Source organism: Equus caballus, chromosome 6 (assembly GCF_041296265.1).
Source record: "Equus caballus isolate H_3958 breed thoroughbred chromosome 6, TB-T2T, whole genome shotgun sequence".
In the NCBI taxonomy this organism is placed as follows: Eukaryota; Metazoa; Chordata; class Mammalia; order Perissodactyla; family Equidae; genus Equus; species Equus caballus.
Window position 1 is genome coordinate 667,380 of NC_091689.1, and position 18,800 is coordinate 686,179.

The 18,800-nt window shown below is 38.6% G+C and overlaps 1 protein-coding gene across 36 annotated transcripts in view; it reads left to right on the forward strand.

Moving 5' to 3' along the window:
* The window catches only part of UNC80 (unc-80 homolog, NALCN channel complex subunit), a 218,145-nt gene that overhangs the window by 134,789 nt on the left and 64,556 nt on the right, over positions 1-18,800 (forward strand). For 27 of the 36 annotated variants that reach the window (XR_011439827.1, XM_023642229.2, XM_023642235.2 and 24 more), the window contains 7 exons: positions 395-502; positions 1,677-1,815; positions 12,288-12,469; positions 12,982-13,113; positions 15,525-15,711; positions 16,336-16,467; positions 18,072-18,215. Coding sequence is in view for 34 of the 36 variants with exons in the window: in XM_023642229.2 (XP_023497997.2) it covers positions 395-502; positions 1,677-1,815; positions 12,288-12,469; positions 12,982-13,113; positions 15,525-15,711; positions 16,336-16,467; positions 18,072-18,215 (1,024 nt within the window). In the remaining 2 variants the exon portion in view is untranslated. The remainder of the gene's footprint in view (positions 1-394; positions 503-1,676; positions 1,816-12,287; positions 12,470-12,981; positions 13,114-15,524; positions 15,712-16,335; positions 16,468-18,071; positions 18,216-18,800) is intronic. The other 9 variants (XR_011439828.1, XM_023642230.2, XM_070270415.1 and 6 more) reach the window with 1 other exon arrangement.

The following is an 18,800-nucleotide window of genomic DNA, read 5'->3' on the forward strand; positions in this document are numbered from 1 at the left end:
AAAATGGATTTTAGCTGAATTAATATTTTTAAAAGATTTGTGTTCTTAACAGCTGGGTGGAATATAATCAGCCCTGAACGGAAGTCAAGAGATCTGTGTCCTTTTCTTATTCTGCTGATAAACAGCTTTGCAATTCAGTCAAGTTACTCCACCTCTCTGATCTCAAGTTTCCTCAGTGGTAAAAGAGGAGTTTGTTGCTAAATATCTCTAAGCTTCCTTTTTGTTACAAAGTAACAGCTTTTATCACTTTCAGAGAGTCTGAGCCCTTGAAAAGGCCTTAAATCATCGCTCCCGTTAGAAGAAGATGGTTGTTTGGAGAACTGGGGGGAAAGCAGCACTGTTGGCTTTTGAGAGAGCACCATCCTCTCCATCACATATCTCATCTTCTTTTCAGTGCTCAGACAAGTCATGCTTGAGGACGCCTTCTCTGAAGAAGAGGGTTTCAGACGCCAACCTGGAAGGGAAAAAGGACTCTGGGATGTTGAAATACATCAGACTGCAGGTACTGACAACTGGGTCAGAACCATTCCTGGAGCCATGATAGGGAGGGGGCTCCGGATATCCGTTTACTTCTGTTTGAGACATACAATGCCAGTTGGCAGTGTTGGTGTAAAGCCCACTTTAATTGGTGGGTAAGAGTGCCACCCAGTGTTCAAGGGAAAGAATCCCTTCTTGCTAGACTGCCAGCTTCCAAAGAGGCAAGGCTTGGGGAGTTAAGCCAGAACCATGACCCTTCCCACTCGCCCCCCTCCAATGGAGCTGATTTTCTACCAGTGTGTGGTCGGGCGCTCACCATTCTCAGAATAGGACGTTCTGGGTTTGAATCTCACATCTGCTGCCCCAGCTCTGGGACCTTGGGCAAGTTACTTAACTCCTCTTGGTCTTACTTGCCTCATCTCTGAGATGGGGATTTTAACACTAGACGCACCTCAAAAGACTATTGCATGGAAATAAAGAGATAGTACACTTACCGACTTGTCCAGCGCTTGACACATTGTTGTATTGTTATTACAACCTAAGCTCTAAATCATAATCCATTTCCCCAGAAAAAAAAGAAAAGCTTTTCGTGTTTTCCTGTGAAGTGTTTAAAATGATGGTTAAAGGCCGACTTGTCCAGAGCCTACATTTATCACCTAAATTATCTGAAATAATGGATTAAATAGGACTTTGTGAGCCAGTCTGGGGCAATAACCACAACGTATAATGTTTCAAAGGGAAAATGCCATCTAAGTTCACTGGTGTAGAAAGCTAACTTTCTAAATGGAACTCCTTTATAAATCACAGGCTGCTCAGTTTCCAGGGAAGTCAGCTCCTAATAGGAAGGAGAACAGAATGCTTGGGAATTCGGTCACGACTTTCAGTACAAACATTATTGGCTGGAGTCTTTCTTTTCTCATAGAGCTGTACTTATTCTATGGTTTTTTTCCTCAGGTGGTTGCAGAGCAGTTTTTGTGGTGAAAGCCTCATAAAATTTGTGTGATTTTTTTCTAATTATGCATCAGCTAATGAGGTATAAAGCTTATTATACACCATACCAGTGAGTACGCTCCCATTTTAGAAAGTATTTTAAGGTCACTTAAGGAAAGCAGAGAGGGGAAACGACACTCAAGTGTCAGGAGGAGTGCAGCAATCAGTGTCTTCAAAGATTTTAAGATGTGATTTCCATCCTTCCCCAGGTGATGAGCCTGTCGCCTGCTCCTTTATCTCTGCTAATCAAGGCAGCACCAATTCTGACGGAGGAGATGTATGGGGACATCCAGCCAGCTGCCTGGGAGCTCCTGCTCAGTATGGATGAGCACATGGCAGGGGCAGCAGGTAAAGAAAGACCACCCGGAACCCTGGTCCTGCTGACACTCATCCCCATGTTTAAGCAAGAGAAAGGTGCATCCATTCCATTTTCATTCCCAGGTCAGACTGATAGCAATTGCTGGAACTCTAGACAGAGCTGTGTGCTAGAGGGGGACAGGCCTGGGTCCTGTGTGCTCTCTTTTCATTTCACTATCTTGTTTGCAAAGAGCAGTATGTCTTTCGCAGGGTGTTACCAAATTATAACAATAATTTTCTCCAGAATCTACCTTTTCACTGTATTTTACAAAAGATAAAATTCTTGTTGCTATTTCCTAGATTTGCCATGAACCATCATCATTAATTTTATTAAATCTTATGCAAATAATGCTGTACATCCTAGTTTGTTGAAATTTAAGTGACATGTCCAAAGCCACATAGCTAGTAAATGGTAGGTGCAAAATGTGTGTTCTTCACCTTTTTTCCATTTGTTGTACATATTCCTTTGGTTTTATGTAGTTATTTTAATTGCAAAACACCTACGGTAACCACTCAAATAATACAAAAGTGTGTGGAGTTAAAAGTATCACCCTCTTTCTGGTGACTCCCAGTCCCCTTCCCAAGAGGTGACAGTTTTTGAGTTTCTCAGGATCCCTTCTGGGTACACTACGACATATCCCCACATGAGAATGTATGTGTAGATTACCTCTTTCCTTTTTCAAACAAATAAGACATACCGTAAAGACCTTTGACACTTTGCATTTTTTATTTATATCTAGGAGACATTTTTTGTTTTTTAATTTTAAGAGTTTATTTGGGCAAAGTCAGTTCGAATTTTATATATAGAAAACCCTAAAGAATCCATCAGGAAAGTATTAGAAATAATGAACAACTACAGCAAAGTTGCAGGGTACAAAGTCAACTTACAAAAATCAGTAGCATTTCTACACTCAAATAGCAAACTAACAGAACAAGAACTCAAGAATACAATTCCATTTACAATTGCAACAAAAAGAATAAAATATCTAGGAATAAATTTTACCAAGGAGGTGAAAGACCTATACAAAGAAAACGATAAGACATTACTGAAAGAGATTGCTAATAACATAAAGGAAATGAAAGACATTCCATGCACATGGATTGGAAGAATAAACAGTTAAAATGTCCGTACTACCTAAAGCACTCTACAGATTCAATGCAATCCCAATAAGAATCCTAATGACAGTCTTCACAGAAATAGAACAAAGAATCTTAAAATTCATCTGGGGCAACAAAGACCCCGAATAGCCAAAGCAAGACTGAAAAACAAGAACAAAACTGTAGGCATTGCAATCCCTGACTTCAAAATATATTACAAAGCTATAGTAAACAAAACATCATGGCACTGTTTCAAGAAAAGACACACAGATTGATGGAACAGAATTGAAAGCCCAGAAATAAAACCACACATCTATGGACAGCTAATCTTTGACAAGGGAGCCGAGAACATACACTGGAGTAAGGAAAGCCTCTTAAATAAATGGTGCTGGTAAAACTGAACAGCCACATGTAAAAGAATGAAAGTAGACCAATATCTTTCCCCATGCGCAAAAAAAGACTCAAAATGGACCAAAGACTTGAAGATAAGACCTGAAACCATAAAACTTCTGGAAGAGAATATAGGCAGTACACTCGTACTTGACATCAGATGTAAAAGTATCTTTTCGAATACCATGTCTACTCAGATGAGGGAAACAAGAGAAAAATAAACAAGTGGGACTTCATCAGACTAAAGAGCTTCTAAAGGCAAAGGAAACCAGGATCAAAATGAAAAAAGAACCTGTGAACTGAGAGAAAATATTTGCAAATCATATATCCAATAAGAGATTAATCTCCATAATATATACAGAGCTCACAGAAATGAATTACAAAAAAACAAATAACTCAATCAAAAAGTGGGCAGAAGATATGAACACACATTTTTCCAAAGAAGACATACAGATGGCCAGTAGGCAAATGAAAATATGCTCAACATCACTAATCGTCAGGGAAATGCAAATCAAAACTACACTTAGATACCATCTTACACGCGTTAGAATGGCTGTAATCACCAAGACAAAAACCAACAAATGCTGGAGAGTTTGTGGAGAAAAGGGAACCCTCATCCTCTGCCGGTGTGAATGCAAACTGGTGCAGCCACTGTGGAAAACAGTATGGAGATTTCTCAAAAAATTAAAAGTAGAAATACCATATGACCCAGCTATCCCACTACTGGTCATTTACCCAAAGGACTGGAAATCAACAACTCAAAGAGACTTATGCACCCCTATGTTCATTGCAGCATTATTCACAATAGCCAAGATGTAGAAGCAACCCAAGTGCTCATTGATGGATGATTGGAGAAATAAGATGTGGTATATATATATATATATGTATATATATATATATATATATACACACACACACACACACACGGAATACTACTCAGCTATAAAAAAAGACAAAATCGTCCCATTAGCAATGACATGGATGAACTTTGAGGGCATCATGTTAAGCGAAATAAGCCAGATAGAGAAAGACAAACACCATATGATTTCACTTATGTGTGGAACATAAACAAACTTACAGACAAAGAGAATAAGTTAGTGGTTACCAGGGGAAGGAAGGTGGAGGGTGGGCACAAGGAGTGAAGAGACATATTTATATAATGTATGACAAACAATAATGTACAACTGAAATCTCACTATGTTATAAGCTATTATGGCCACAATAAAAAAAATTAATGGGAACAAAAGCCTCTCTAGACTAAGAAGCCAGGCCAAGAACTCATCATCAGACTTTGCCATAGATTTGAGTGAATTCCTCTCTCTTCTTGAGGTTCTCAAGATATCTTGAGGTTCTTGGGTCTGCCATGAAGTTCCCTTCCTTACTTACCTGGTAAGGCTGCTGGGAACCCTGCAAGCAAGATACCAGGCCGGTTTTTGTAAGGAACTTTATTGGCTCCATAAAGTCAACGTTAGTCCATTAAAACTGTCTGGTTATATCTGATTTTATGTATATTATTGAATATGACATTCTAATCAAAGCATTGGTAATATAGCCAATGTTTCCAATTGTGTCCTGTTATAAGGAGAACAGTTTCTTACTGAACTTATGCAAATAATATATTGCCATGAAAATAAGAATACTCAATAATTTTCCGAATTCTGGAGAGAACAGATAGAGAGAAAAAGTAAATGTTTTAATTCTGTTTACAGAGATATACTTTATAAAATTACTGTAAATCATAGATAGCTTAAGAGGAAAATGTTTCCTTAAATCTGGAAAAATAAAACATTATGGAAACAGCAAAATAGGAAAAGGTTGTAAAAAAAATTATAATCATCTTCAGGGTCCACTCAATCTCATATTATTAATACTTGTGCTGCTTGAATCTTATTTTTCCATTAGTTCTGGAAATTCTTACCCAGTTCAATTTTATGATCTTAAAGTTATCTGAAATCTGTATTCTAGAGTACTTGTCAGAGTTCTTTCCCTGAATCTCTATGAAGATGAAGCGCATTTGCGTGAGCATCAAAGTAAAACAAGAATTGCCTGTAAATGACAAAGAGACTTAAAAAATAGCCATAGTTAAAGATCCGCTGATAGTTCATTTTATAAGGAAATATAATTATTTCTGTGGCATGCAATAATTTAGGATAATAATTGGACAATAAGAGTATAGACAAATTTCTAGAAACTTTAAACAGGGTTCCCTGCAGCCTTACGAGGTAAGGAAGGAAGGTCACTTCCTGACAGGCCCAGGAACCTCGATTTCTCGAATACCTATAATAGTACCAAATATCCATACTCATATAGCTTACGAAGTTTTATCACCGCTTCTTATTTAACAATGCTTCTCACATAATTTAACATACTAAATAAACCTAAATAGTTTAACATTTCTCTTTTACAAGGTGAGAAACAAATTCTTTGAGATTTTCTAGAGGTCCTCTGGGAGATCTCAAAGTTACTTGAGGTCAAAAAGACTGTGCTTAGAATTTGATTTTGGGAAGTTGTCAAAATGTCAAAAGGCTTGAACATGTTACTAAATAAGATCTCAGGTCATTATGAAATAATAATTATCTGTTTAATTAAAGTGACAGTAGATTTTAAAGGCAAATACTGAAGGTTACATAGTTGTGAACAAAACTTAGCTCTTTTAATATTGAGAAGATTGGGTTTTCTTAAGTAATCAAAGACCTGATAAAGACAGCGTGAAGCACAGTAAGACACAAAATCTTTACTTCCCAAGTAGATTACCCGAAAGATTAAAAAGCACCTTTCACAGTCTTTTATCAAGAGCAGACCAATAGTCCAAGAAAATTTTGTCCTTTTAACAAACAGAAAACAAAAGTGTAATTTTTCACTAGTGTACTTTTAATATTAAAACTCATTCTTTAAAAATTTGAATAAATCCATTCCAATTTTAGCTAGCTTGACCATATGTAAAATTCCTTTTCTGAGATTCCTTTTCCACAAACGTTCTACAACTTTTTAAAAGTCCACTCAGGTCTTGTCCTGTTTTTTTCTCTTCCTCCTTTTGGAACAACCAGCCATTCTACATTCCTGACCTATCTTTCACCCTCGTTATTTCTAAGTATTTTTAATTATGTATGTTGATTAGAATTATTAACAATTAGAATCCTTTATTCCTGGTGAAAACTAAGAAGTAAGCAATTGTGGACTGTTACACCAGCATTCTGTGGATTTGCAAATTTATAAATATATTTCACAATTTCTAGAAGTATATTCTTCCTCATAGTAACTTTTACAATGTGGCACAAACTTGTGCACTGCTAGACTTGAATATCTCTAGTTCTTCCGTAAAAGGAAGCCAAAAGTGGATAAACCTATGTTTAGTAATTAATGCTTCAGTACTTTCTCTTATTTGGATATAATCCAGGTTCTCAATGAATATCCATCATTTAACTTATCTCAGTATAACTTTATGGTTTTAAGTTACCAAAAAGGTTTTGGAAGCTATTTTTAAGTAGACATACCATAAAGCATAATTATTGTTGAAAGATTCATTTATAAACTTTTATCTTACTTACGTCTATTTAATTTATTTCTCCTTAACAATTATGCTTAGATTACTCATGAAAATTTCATGAGACATTAAACAGCTGAACATTATCTTAAGTTATATTTCTTGCTGACAAATTCTATAACAGAGATAATGAGTTTATTTCACTTTTAGTAAACCTAGGTAGAATAAAAGTGTTATATTTAGTGCTGATAACTCTAAAAACATGCCTGTTTTAATTAAAACAGCTAACTTAATCTAGCTTTTATTTACCAAAGATTATCCTAGATCACATGAACATGGAAAACATGTGGGTTAGTTTCTATATTTCTGAGGGTGTACTTGATTTATACAAATGCTTATTTGTCTCTAAGCAAATTAAATAGAGCTCTTTACAATTAATTTTGGCAATGCTATCTGGAGGTAGAAAAATATTACACATCTATAACATATATACATAAACATAGACATAATACAGATGTGGAGATCTTACAGCTTTTGTTTTAAAATTTTAGCCATGAGACAGTACAGTAATGCAAAACTGACTAGTTTATGAAAGAGCAGTTGGATCTAAATTATTTTTCTGTCAGAGAGAATAAGTTAAGATTACCTGCTCAGATGGCTAAAGCTTTACTAATATTTGTAGAAAAGACTTTTAAGATTTTTCATTCACCTAATTTCCCAAATGGCTTTCTTTCCTTTTTTCTAATAAGAATACCTCCCTCAAGTTTGGATTTCAAGAAGTGGCTCTGGGTTTCTAGAGAAGACCAGATAGAACATTAATATCACAAAGGCACAGAGAGAGGCTGTAAGTTTCTCCAAGAAGGGCTTTTGTTTCTTAATCCAGATCTTTTATAATATTTGCAAGCCTTGTGAGATGAATGGGGGAGGTTTAGGGGTTGGTAAGAAGGATAAGTGCTGTTTGAGTTATTTCTAGAGCCACACTTCTGTTCTTGTAAATGCTCTTTTTGTTAGACAAGTACAGTTGTTTTTTAATTCCTCAAAGAATTGGGTTGCAACCTGAGTGTCAAGATGCTGACCCAGCCATCCAACTACATTAGCCTTTATTTGCTTCTTTATATCAGGGAGAAAATCTTCCACTAAGATGGAAAGAGTCTTATGTTCTATATTTAGACCTGTGTTTCTTTGCAATGTTTTAGTAAATCCTTCCACAATGGCCGTCTGAATATTTTTCTTTCCCTCTGGGTATGTGTCTTCATTTTAGCTTAGGGGAGAAGGCCTTAAAAAAATGTTTCTATAAGGCTCTGAATATCAGCTTCAATGGGGCCAACTTCTGACCATAGAGCTACTTAAAAAAAAAAAAAAAAAGTCACTTTGAATATCCTATCTGGTTTCAGCTGGGACAAACGGTAACTATTCCTGGTAGTATCGAACAACCCCATGGACACAGCAAGGGTCCTCAAAGAGGATGCAAAACATACTACTTTCCCAAGATCCAGAGCCACTCCCAAAGATAGCCAAAAGAAAGAGTATTTCTAGAAAATTTTCCTGAGAGCTGGCAACAGTAGGCTCCTAGCCACAAATAGGTTGCAACCCATATTTCTATCTGACCATCTTTTCGGGGCCGCCAACCTGGTGGTTGCCAAGCCAAGTTTTCAGGACACAAAATGAGACAAACAAGAAGACCATAGCTGTCCCTGGGAGAGAAAGGTTCTATAACCAATGTTTTTTCCTGCCAATTTGTAAAAGAAACGACAATGTGAAATTTTACCCTCTTCTCTCAACCAGGCACCACGGAGCTCTGAGAGAGCTGACTTTTGTAAGAATTCTTACCTTTTGCCAACTTCTGCCAGTTTTCCCAGGATGTTGCCTGCAGACCCTGTGGCAAGTGGGGTGTCCCAGCAGTTCTCATCCTGGCCAGCAGTAACTGTAGAGAAGAAAAATAATTTTCCCTCTACCTTGTATAGTGAATGTCTGACCGAGGCCCTTTTTTCTCTAGGCTACCTCATAAATGGATAAACTTATCTAAGATGATTAAAAGTTCTCCATCGTAGCCACTGTAATTCACGTTTATCTTTGATGAGGTTAACCTATTTGTTCAGCCTTAAAACAAAATTTTATTTTCCTGCGGCTTCACACTGGACCCTGTCCAGTTGAAGTTGAACTCAGTCCGATCCTGGACCCAGTCTGGTTTCTACCAGTCCATTCCTGAGCCGAGTCTGGTTTTTAAGTTTTATCCAGTCTGACTCTGGCCAGTTTCTGGACCTAGTACTGAAAAAGAAATACTCAAATGACGTCTGAAAGCTTTAAAAGCCATGGAGCTAGGATCTGGAGTCCAAGAAAGACCTACCCATGAGTTTTAGAGCCAGCAAGAAAACAGCAAACTCGAGGAGCTTAACAGGTACCTGTGTGTGGTTGCTCATTGCTCCTGGGGGCTGTTGGGCTCTCCTTCAGTTCCCTCTTCTGACATCAAGTGTTAAAAAAAAAACTTAGGCATATTACAAATTTGAAGAGTTTATTTGAACAAAAATCAAGTTGAATCAGGCAGTGCCAAACCAAAGTGGTTAGGACACTCCAGGAGACTATTTTTTAACATCAGCTTATAGATTTACTTCAGTGTTTTTAATGGCTGCCAAATATTCCATTGAATGAATGGACATAACATAATTTATTTAACCTGGACCTATTAATGGAAATTCGGGTTGATGCCAGGCTTTTGCTCTTTTGTGTTATACTGCGACAAGCGTCTTTGGAAAATGTCTTTGTTCAGATTAAAGCTCAGATTTTTGCCTCCCTGCTGCATGTTTCTCAGAGAGAGCTGCAGGAGTTCAGGGCAGGACATGCTCCTCAAATATGGGACAGCCGTGGACACTTGCATGGAATGCATGAACGGGTGGCCTGGGCAGTAGAAAAGTTCGAAGGAAGAGGAAATGGTGTGTGCAAAGCCACATGAGGTGTGGAAATGCACTGGGCTTATTTGGAAATTCCTGAGAAAGAACTGGGAGTAGAGGGGGTTTTGTAGAGGGGTCACCAGTCCATAATATTAGACACGTGAGTGGGACTCAGATTGTAACAGACCTTGAATGACAGGCTTAGGAGTGTGGACATTGTACTGAACTGTGGAAAACTACTCGTGGGCACTGAGCCAAAGAGTAATGTTGTACATAGAGTGTGAATTATTACCGAGTTTAATGTGGCAGCAATGAGTGAAGTACTTTGGTTTTAGAAACAGCGATTTTGGGATGATGAAGAGACATGGAGTTGGTGATATGACACTAAAGCTAATGAGAAAGGCCAAAGCTAGAGACACTTGGGAAGAACTTGATGTATGTGGCGTCTGAAGCACTGAGAGTGGATGGGATCTCTGGGAGAGAATCAGTAAAGAAGAAAGGGCAAAGAAATGAGCACTAGGCCGTGGGCCTTCTCTACCTTCAGAGGACAGGAAGAGGAGCCTGGCCAGCAAAAGACCCAGAAAAATGATTAGAAAAGTAAAAGAATTTAGATAATCTCAAACCGTGGAAGCAAAGGAGAATAGCTCTTAAAGGAGATTGTTAGGAATATGTTAAAAACTTAAAGGAAACAGTGCTGTACAAATGCCAATGGACCTGCTGATTAATGAGCATTAGAAGAAAACTGTTTCAGTAAAGAGATGGAGGTAGAACTCAAACTGCAATGATTTAAGGAGTGACCATTGTGTTGAAAAATTGAGACACGGGGGCCACCCCATGGCCAAGTGGTTAAGATAGCTCGCTCCACTTTGGCAGCCCAGGGTTTCGCCGGTTCGGATCCTGGGCGCGGACATGGCACTGCTCATGAGGCCATGTTGCGGTGGCATCCCACAGAGCACAACTAGAAGGACCCACAACTAAAAATACACAACTATGTACTGGGGGGCTTTGGAGAGAAAAAGCAAAAAAAAAAGTCTTAAAAAAAACCCCAACAAATTGAGACACAGGAGAGTACACTTTAAGGAAAAGTAAAGAAAGGAGAAAGAGTGGAGATGTAAGAAGCTAATAGGATAAAGAAAAGGATTATCAAAAACTAATGATCACACAATAGCTAACATTTGTTATAAAACCATATCTCACACGCTATCTTTTTGATCCTCATAACATCCATGTTATAGACGAGTGAACTGCAACTCAGAGGGTTGACGGGACTTATACAAGTGTACACAGCTCAGAATTAGCAGAGCCAGGAGCCCTTCCCTCGCACCACATTGCCTCTAAAAAGTAAAGAGCACTTCAGAATTATGTGGTACTTTTCATGTCACAAAGCACTTTCTCATATGTTAATTTAATCTAAGAACAAATTTGGAGTCAGGTATCATCATCATCATCATCATCATCATCATCATCATCATCATCACCGTCGTTTCACCAGTGAAGAAAGAGAGGCTAAGAGCAGTGAAGAGGCTTGCCCACGATCACATAGCAGAGAAGTTTCCAAGCTGGGCCTCAGCCCGAGTTGTTCCAGCACAATCATCTGAGCGTGTTTTGAGGCTCTGGGGAAAAGTACAAGAGAGATTTTAAGTTATGTTTTGTGATTGACACTGGCTCCTCCATCTACGCTACAGAGTGTATATTTTTTGCCTCATTATTCATTAACTTTGTAACTTATCATGGCACCTGACCTTTCTCTTATTGATATTTGACTTTTCCCAAAATTAAAAAAACAACAACAGATTATGATTCATGAAATCTCTTTTGCCTCCTCAATCTCTTCTCTCTCTCAGAAGGGTAAAAGTTTCTAATAGAGTCTACATTGTGAATTTTAATTTTAATATAACTAATGTAACTGAGGCAGGTTTTTTGGTTTTTTGTGGGTTTTTTTGGTGAGGAAGATTGGCCCTGAGCTAACATCTGTTGCCAATCTTCCTCTTTTTGCTTGAGGAACATTATCGCTGCACTAACATCTGTGCCAGTCTTCTATTTTGCACATGGGACGACTCCACAGCATGGCTTGATGAGCAGTGTGTAGATCTGCACCTGGGATCTGAATCTGCAAACCCGGGGCTTCTCAAGCAGAGGATGCAAACTTAACCAATATGCCACTAGGCTGGCCTCTGAGGCAGTTTTCAATGGACATTTTTATGGTACTGTCCCAGAGTTACTATGAGATGCCTCTAGCCATTTCCTAAAAAGGATAATTCGGTATGTAATGTCCTTTTGTCGTTTGCTTCCTCTGGCATTTACTTTTTACTGTGAGCCATGGGAAGCTTTGCAGTAGCTCACAGTAGAATGAGTTATTCTACTGAAATGTCACGCTGTCCCTGCCGTCACACCAGATATCGGGAGGCTGTGGGTGGCACAAAGGATGATGTTTGGTTTCCAGTGGCTGGAAAACAAAGTTTGCTTTTGCCGGTGTCAGTGGCCTGGCTCCATTTAGCTCAGGAGTCATTTTCAGGAGATATGAGGAGTTCCCCCTTCTCCCATCCCCAGGAGTTAAACAAAATTGAAAGATGTGTTGCTGATGGACTGTCGACTGTCTCTAGCTGCCATGTTCCTGCTATGTGCGGTGAAAGTCCCCGAGGCCGTGTCCGACATGCTGATGTCCGAGTTCCACCACCCAGAGACCGTGCAGAGGCTGAACGCCGTCCTCAAGTTCCACACGCTCTGGAGGTTTCGCTATCAGGTCTGGCCCCGGATGGAGGAGGGAGCACAGCAGATTTTTAAGGTGAGGGATCCTTTTCACATGGGAATTAGATTAGCAAACCCAACCCAAGGCTTGTGTAAATTAATGAACCTCAGATCCACAGTGTATGGCCCAAGAGATGCTTAGTTTTTCTCTCTCACTATATAAATAAACCTAACTCATATATGAATGAATTCTTGTTGCTAAAAAAATTGAAATATAGAAGAATGTAGAGCATGAAAATAAAGACTCTATAAGCCTCAAAATCTCACTGGCATCCCCAGAGGTAAGCACGTAAAAGTTTGGGGTATAATCCTCCGGACATTTTGCTAGGTATACACAGATGGATGGTTTTTGGAGGATGGGGTGATTAACACAAAGAGAGATCATTTAGTTAAAGCCCTTCATTTTATTATGAGTGAGCTGAGACCCAGAGAGGTTCTTCCTGTGCTCTGTAACATCCTGTGCTCTATAAGATTCTGTCATAATTATGCTTCAGACTCAGTCTAGCTTATTTTCCATCCTACTCACTCCATTCTTCTTTCAACTAACAGATCCCACCTCCTAGTATAAACTTCACCCTGCCCTCGCCAGTGCTGGGCATGCCATCTGTCCCAATGTTTGACCCCCCGTGGGTCCCTCAGTGCAGCGGGAGTGTCCAGGACCCCATTAATGAAGACCAGTCTGTGAGTAAAGACTCTTTCTTTTCCATATCTTCAGGCCCCACGGTGTACATGGAAGAGAGAAGAACAATGAATGTGTGAGCCAATTTGGTTGTTCTTGTCATGAGAATGTAATAACAACACAGAAAATCAGTCACAAAAGGTCTTTGTTTTGTGGCTAGAATAGAAGGAACTAACATCTGGTCCTGAGCATTTGCAGCTGTCCAAGCCAGCACAGTTTTGTTTTATAATCAAAGCAGCAGCCACCTTCTAAAGTGTTAAAATCATTAGGAATTGACTTCTTGGCCAAAGGTAGCCTTTTGCCTCTATTTATTATAAAACAAACGTATTAATTTAACCTATAATACATAAGCTACCCAAAAGTTAATGATGTTGACCCTGAACGAACAAGAAAAGAGCTGAGTTGGCAGCTCTTGTTTCCTTGTTTGGAACTTGGTTTGTTCTTCCTTTTGCTGATAGTCAGTGTCGTCATCACAAACATCACTGCGAGACCTTGGGCTTATTTACTCAAACATACCTCTGCTGTGTGTGATATGATCATAAACAGGCGAGTTTAGAACACAGTGTACTTATGGATAAGAACTGAGAATGCGTGCCTTTTGAAAAAATGAATCGTCAAAATATGGCTTTCTTACCTATTGAATAGTATTTTTCTAAATTACAAGAATGATGTGGAAAATTTGAAAAATAAAGCAAAAACAGAAAAAGAATACATCTCTTTGGACAAATCCATGATTATTTCCTTGCAGAAATGCCCATGGGATTTAGGGCAATTGGTGTATAAATATTAAAGATTTTTGATACATCTCACCAATTATCCCCAGGAAGATTATACTGTTTTACCCTTACAAAACAGAACATAGAAGTATCTTCTTTATTTGAATTAACTAACGTTAGTTTTTTTAATGTCACTTTGAATGACAAAAAACAAAGTTATTGTTTTTTATTCGCGCTTCTCTAAAAGTTAGTTGAAAATATGAAGTTAGGTTGAACGTTTTTGCATATCACACATACATTTCCTAGGCATTTGGCATTTTCCTTGGAGAACTGTGTGTTGGAACTCTTTACCCATCAGAATATTGTAATTTAATTCTTCTACATGCAGTATCTTTGTTTCTGATGATTTTCATGCCAAAGAGAAAAGCACACCTGCTTCCTCCCCAACATGTGTGGTAATTCCAGCACCTGAGCCACTGGCATAAGGATCTTTGAGTTTTTTCCCAGACAGACAATAGATTCATTTGTGCCAAGCACACTCCCTATCTCAAGTTCACAGTGAATTTCAAACCAAGTCTCCTGATTCTATATTCAGTTCTCTTTGATTCCACAACTCTTACCTTGCTTACTATAATAAACCATCTTAACCCTTGGCTCTGAAAATAAATTGCCATGTGGCCCATCAAATGCCCTGAATTGCTATTGTGTCGTTTGTTGTAGGCAACCATTAGTCTTACGTTAAGATCCTGCATAAAGGGAGCTTCTTTGAATGCAGCCCTTTAGAAGAATGATCAACACCCCTTGTCTGTTGCTAAAACTCCATGTGAACACTGGCCAACAGAGATGTGGAATTGCTATTGTGCGTAAACATTACTTCGCATTGATAGTGAGGAACTCCAGCAATCACTTCCCTGCTCTGAGACTATTGACTTTGTCCCCAAAGCTCTTGGAACTTGTCTCAGCGTAAGCATCATAATTAAGGCACAAACAGAGTAGCCATTTTGCAGAATGAATCTCCACTCCTTTATCGATCCTTAAACATTATGCCTTTTCTACTGGTAAACAGAGTCAAATTTTGCATTCAACTTAGTAACACTATCAACTCTAATAACGTCCATTCAGTAACATTGTTTCTGCAAATATTATTAAGTATTTATAATATACCACTATATTTATCTGCAAAGATTAAGTACTTATGGTATGGCAGATACTTGAGATGCAAAAAGTGACTCACATAACTAATTGGTTTATTTGAGAGAGAGATCTCTCTCCTCCACCTTTCTGTGGTTCTGACTTTCTCTTTTATTAACCTTATGAAATAAATGACCTTCATTTAAAACCAATTCAAAAATTTTGGAAAGAAATAGAGTATTAAAACTTTTGTTTGATTTTAGTGTTTAAAGAGTGGATCATTGATATCACCCCAAATCCTAAAGTTGAAATAGGATTTTTTCCAGAAATTACAGACATTCTTGAAGAATTATTCTGATTGAGTGAAAAAGAATAGCTTAGTTGTACACAACCTGGAAACTTGGTTGAAAAATAAACAAATAAATCTCCATGAATCTAGATTGTGGGTGCCCTACCATTTCTTGAGGACAAACTACTGTGTTTGTGTAATTCATTGGAACACTCTTTATGCCCATGACTTCACAGAAGAGTTGCTATTAAATGAACTTGCCTTCTTGTCTCCATAGAAATCCTTTTCAGCCCGGGCTGTGTCCCGCTCCCATCAAAGGGCAGAACACATCTTAAAGAACTTGCAACAGGAAGAGGAGAAGAAACGTCTAGGTCGAGAAGCTAGCCTCATCACCGCCATCCCCATCACCCAGGAGGCTTGCTACGAGCCCACCTGCACGCCCAACTCAGAGCCGGAAGAAGAAGGTGCCCTCTACACACAGGACTTCTCGGGGGGCTGAGTCACAGGAAAGGGAAAGGACTTGCTTTGAAATAAACATGGACGATTTTGTGTGACATGAGATGATATGCTCCCCCTATCTCTCTCTCACCTCCTGACACCATCCAAAGAAAGAGGAAAGTTGTTATTTTCTAAATGTTTAGAGTTGGCTTATTTACAGAGGAGAATGTTAGCCCCCTTGAATAAACCAATATGATAATGGACCAGGGACTGTGACTCAGGGAACAGCTGAATCCAGAGTGTGTATTAAACTAAATACAGTCAATCTTTCACCGTTACAAATGGGGTTAATCCATTAGATACTTTCAAGCTTCGCAAGTGCAGACAATTTGTTGGTTGGTATCAGAAAATGATTTGTGAACCATTCCAAATTTAGTGATTCCTTGCCTTGCTTTTGTGGAATCTTTGGGAGAAATTTTCTGTCTTTCTTTCTGTGAAGTTTGTTGTTCCTTTCCTAAGTACACTCTAAGTTACTTAAGCCTTATGCTCTGAGAGCAGTACACACTTGTGATGTAAGTACAACGATGCTTGTGATGATGTAACTTTTCTGTTATAAAACCAAAGTTCACGTTCCCCATTTTCTTTGCCAGTAGAAGAAGTCGCCAATCTGGCATCCCGTCGACTGTCCGTGAGTCCATCCTGTACCTCCAGCACTTCCCACAGGAATTACTCCTTCCGCCGAGGGTCGGTCTGGTCGGTGCGTTCAGCCGTCAGTGCCGAAGGTGTGTGTGTCTTCTTGTAACTGTGTTCTTTACTCCTCATGACTCCTGTGTTTTGAAATATATTTCAATTAATATTATTACCTCACTTCATTACGCTGTCTTCATTAAATAACTTGTTTCATGACTTGAAGTTCTAAAAACATATTAAATTGAGTGGTATTCTAAAAAACATGTATTGTTGACTTAACACAGCAATTGTCCTTGATAAGTTGCTTCTGTTTTAATTATGTTACATGTAATGGTATTGCTGGGGGTTCTCGTTGAATGTTACCTAGACAGTTAACAATTTTCAACCCTGACCAGAGCTAATTAATCATAACTTATGGGGGTGGGGCCCAAAGCACATCTATATTTTTTATAACACTTTTATTGAGATGTAATTCATACACCATAAAATTCACCCTTTTGAAGTATACAGTGTAGTGGTTATGGGTATATTCATAGAATGTGCAACCATCACCACTATCTAATTTCCGAATATTTTCATCATCCCAAAAAGAGACCCTGTACCCATTAGCAGTCCCTCCTCAGTCCTTCCTCATCCACCGCTTCCCCCAGCCGCTGGCAGGGAATAAGCTCCTTTCTATTTCTATGGATTTGCCAATTCTGTGCATTTCCTATAAATGGAATCATCTCTATATGGCCTTTTCTCACTGGATTCATTCACTCAGCATAATATTTTTAAGGTTCATCCATGCTGTCACTTGTATCAGTTCTTCATTCTTTTTTATTACCAGAGAATGTTCCATTATATGGATATACCACATTTTGCTTATTAGTTCATCGATTAGTGGACATCTGGGTTGTTTCCACTTTTTGGCTATTATAAATTATGTTGCTATGAACAGTTATGTACAAGTTTTGTGGAAAACCGCTGAGCTGTTTTCAAAAGTGGCTGTATCAGAGCCAGCCCTGTGGCATACTGGTTAAGTTTAGCACATTCCGCTTCAGTGGCCTGGGTTCGCAGGTTTGGATCCCAGGCGCAGACCTACACCACTTGTCAGCCACGCTGTGGCAGTGACCTACATAGAAAGTAGAGGGAGATTGGCACAGATGTTAGCTTGGGGTCAATCTTCCTCAAGAAAAAGAAATGAGGAGATTGGCAGCAGTTGTTAGCTCAGGGCTAATCTTCCTCAGCAAAAAAAACATAAAAATAAAACTCAAAATAAATAAATAAATAAAGTGGCTGCATTATTTTACATTCCTACCAAAAAGTATGAGGGTTCCAATTTCTCTGCTTCCTTGAACATCCAAAATAATCTTGGAAATGATTAATACAGTTGGAAGACTCATATTTCCCCAATTTCAAAACTTAGTACAAAGCTGTGGTAATCAAGATAGTGTGGTAGCTGTGTTGACATACATATCTATGGAACAGAATTGAACAACCAGAAGTAAACCATTACATTTATGTTGATTTCATGTTTGAAAAGGGTGCCAAGAAAATTCAATGGGGAAAGAATAGTTTTTTCAACAAATGGTGCTGGGACAACTAGATATCTGTATACAAAAGAATGTTAAATAGGTAAGCCTTGAACTGAGAAGTCTCGTTGTGTTAGAATCACAATACGGAGAAAAGCACCTGATTATGTCTCCCTCTCCAGATGAGGACCACACCACTGAACACACTCCAAACCACCATGTGCCTCAGCCCCCACAGGCAGTGTTCCCAGCATGCATCTGTGCAGCAGTGCTCCCCATTGTCCATCTCATGGAAGATGGTGAGGTGCGAGAAGATGGAGTAGCAGGTACAGTTTTTACTAGTGAAACTGTCAGTAACTCTAATGAAATACTTAAGCTGTTCATCCAATGGAGGCCAGTAGGGTGCTCTAGAGGACGTTAATTAAGGGCCACACATAGAGTTGTTTTATGCACATATTATAGCTGTAGATTTGTAGTACACTGTACTAACACTTTCACTTTCTCCACCTCTTCCTTCATCACTTTTATGACAAAGAAATTGCATTTAAAATAAATAGTTGGGTCCAGGAGCATTGTTTGTGACCAGAGAACAGAATAACACGTATTTGGTCACATGAAAATCAAACAGTAATTTTGGCCACCTTAGAAATCTTAGCTATTAGCTTGACACCACAACCCCATCTTTGCCACTTGATTACCTTTCATAAGGTGATTACATTTCATAAAGTGAAATGATGAACTAGAGGTAAAGATAACTTACGTTTGCAATAGATAACAGGTTGCTATGGTTAATGTTATTTAAAAAAAACTCGTATAACTCAATAATGATTTTTTAAAACCCCAATAGAAAAATGGGCAAGGATATAAGCACACAATCCAGTGGCCAATTATATCTGTAAACAACACTGATG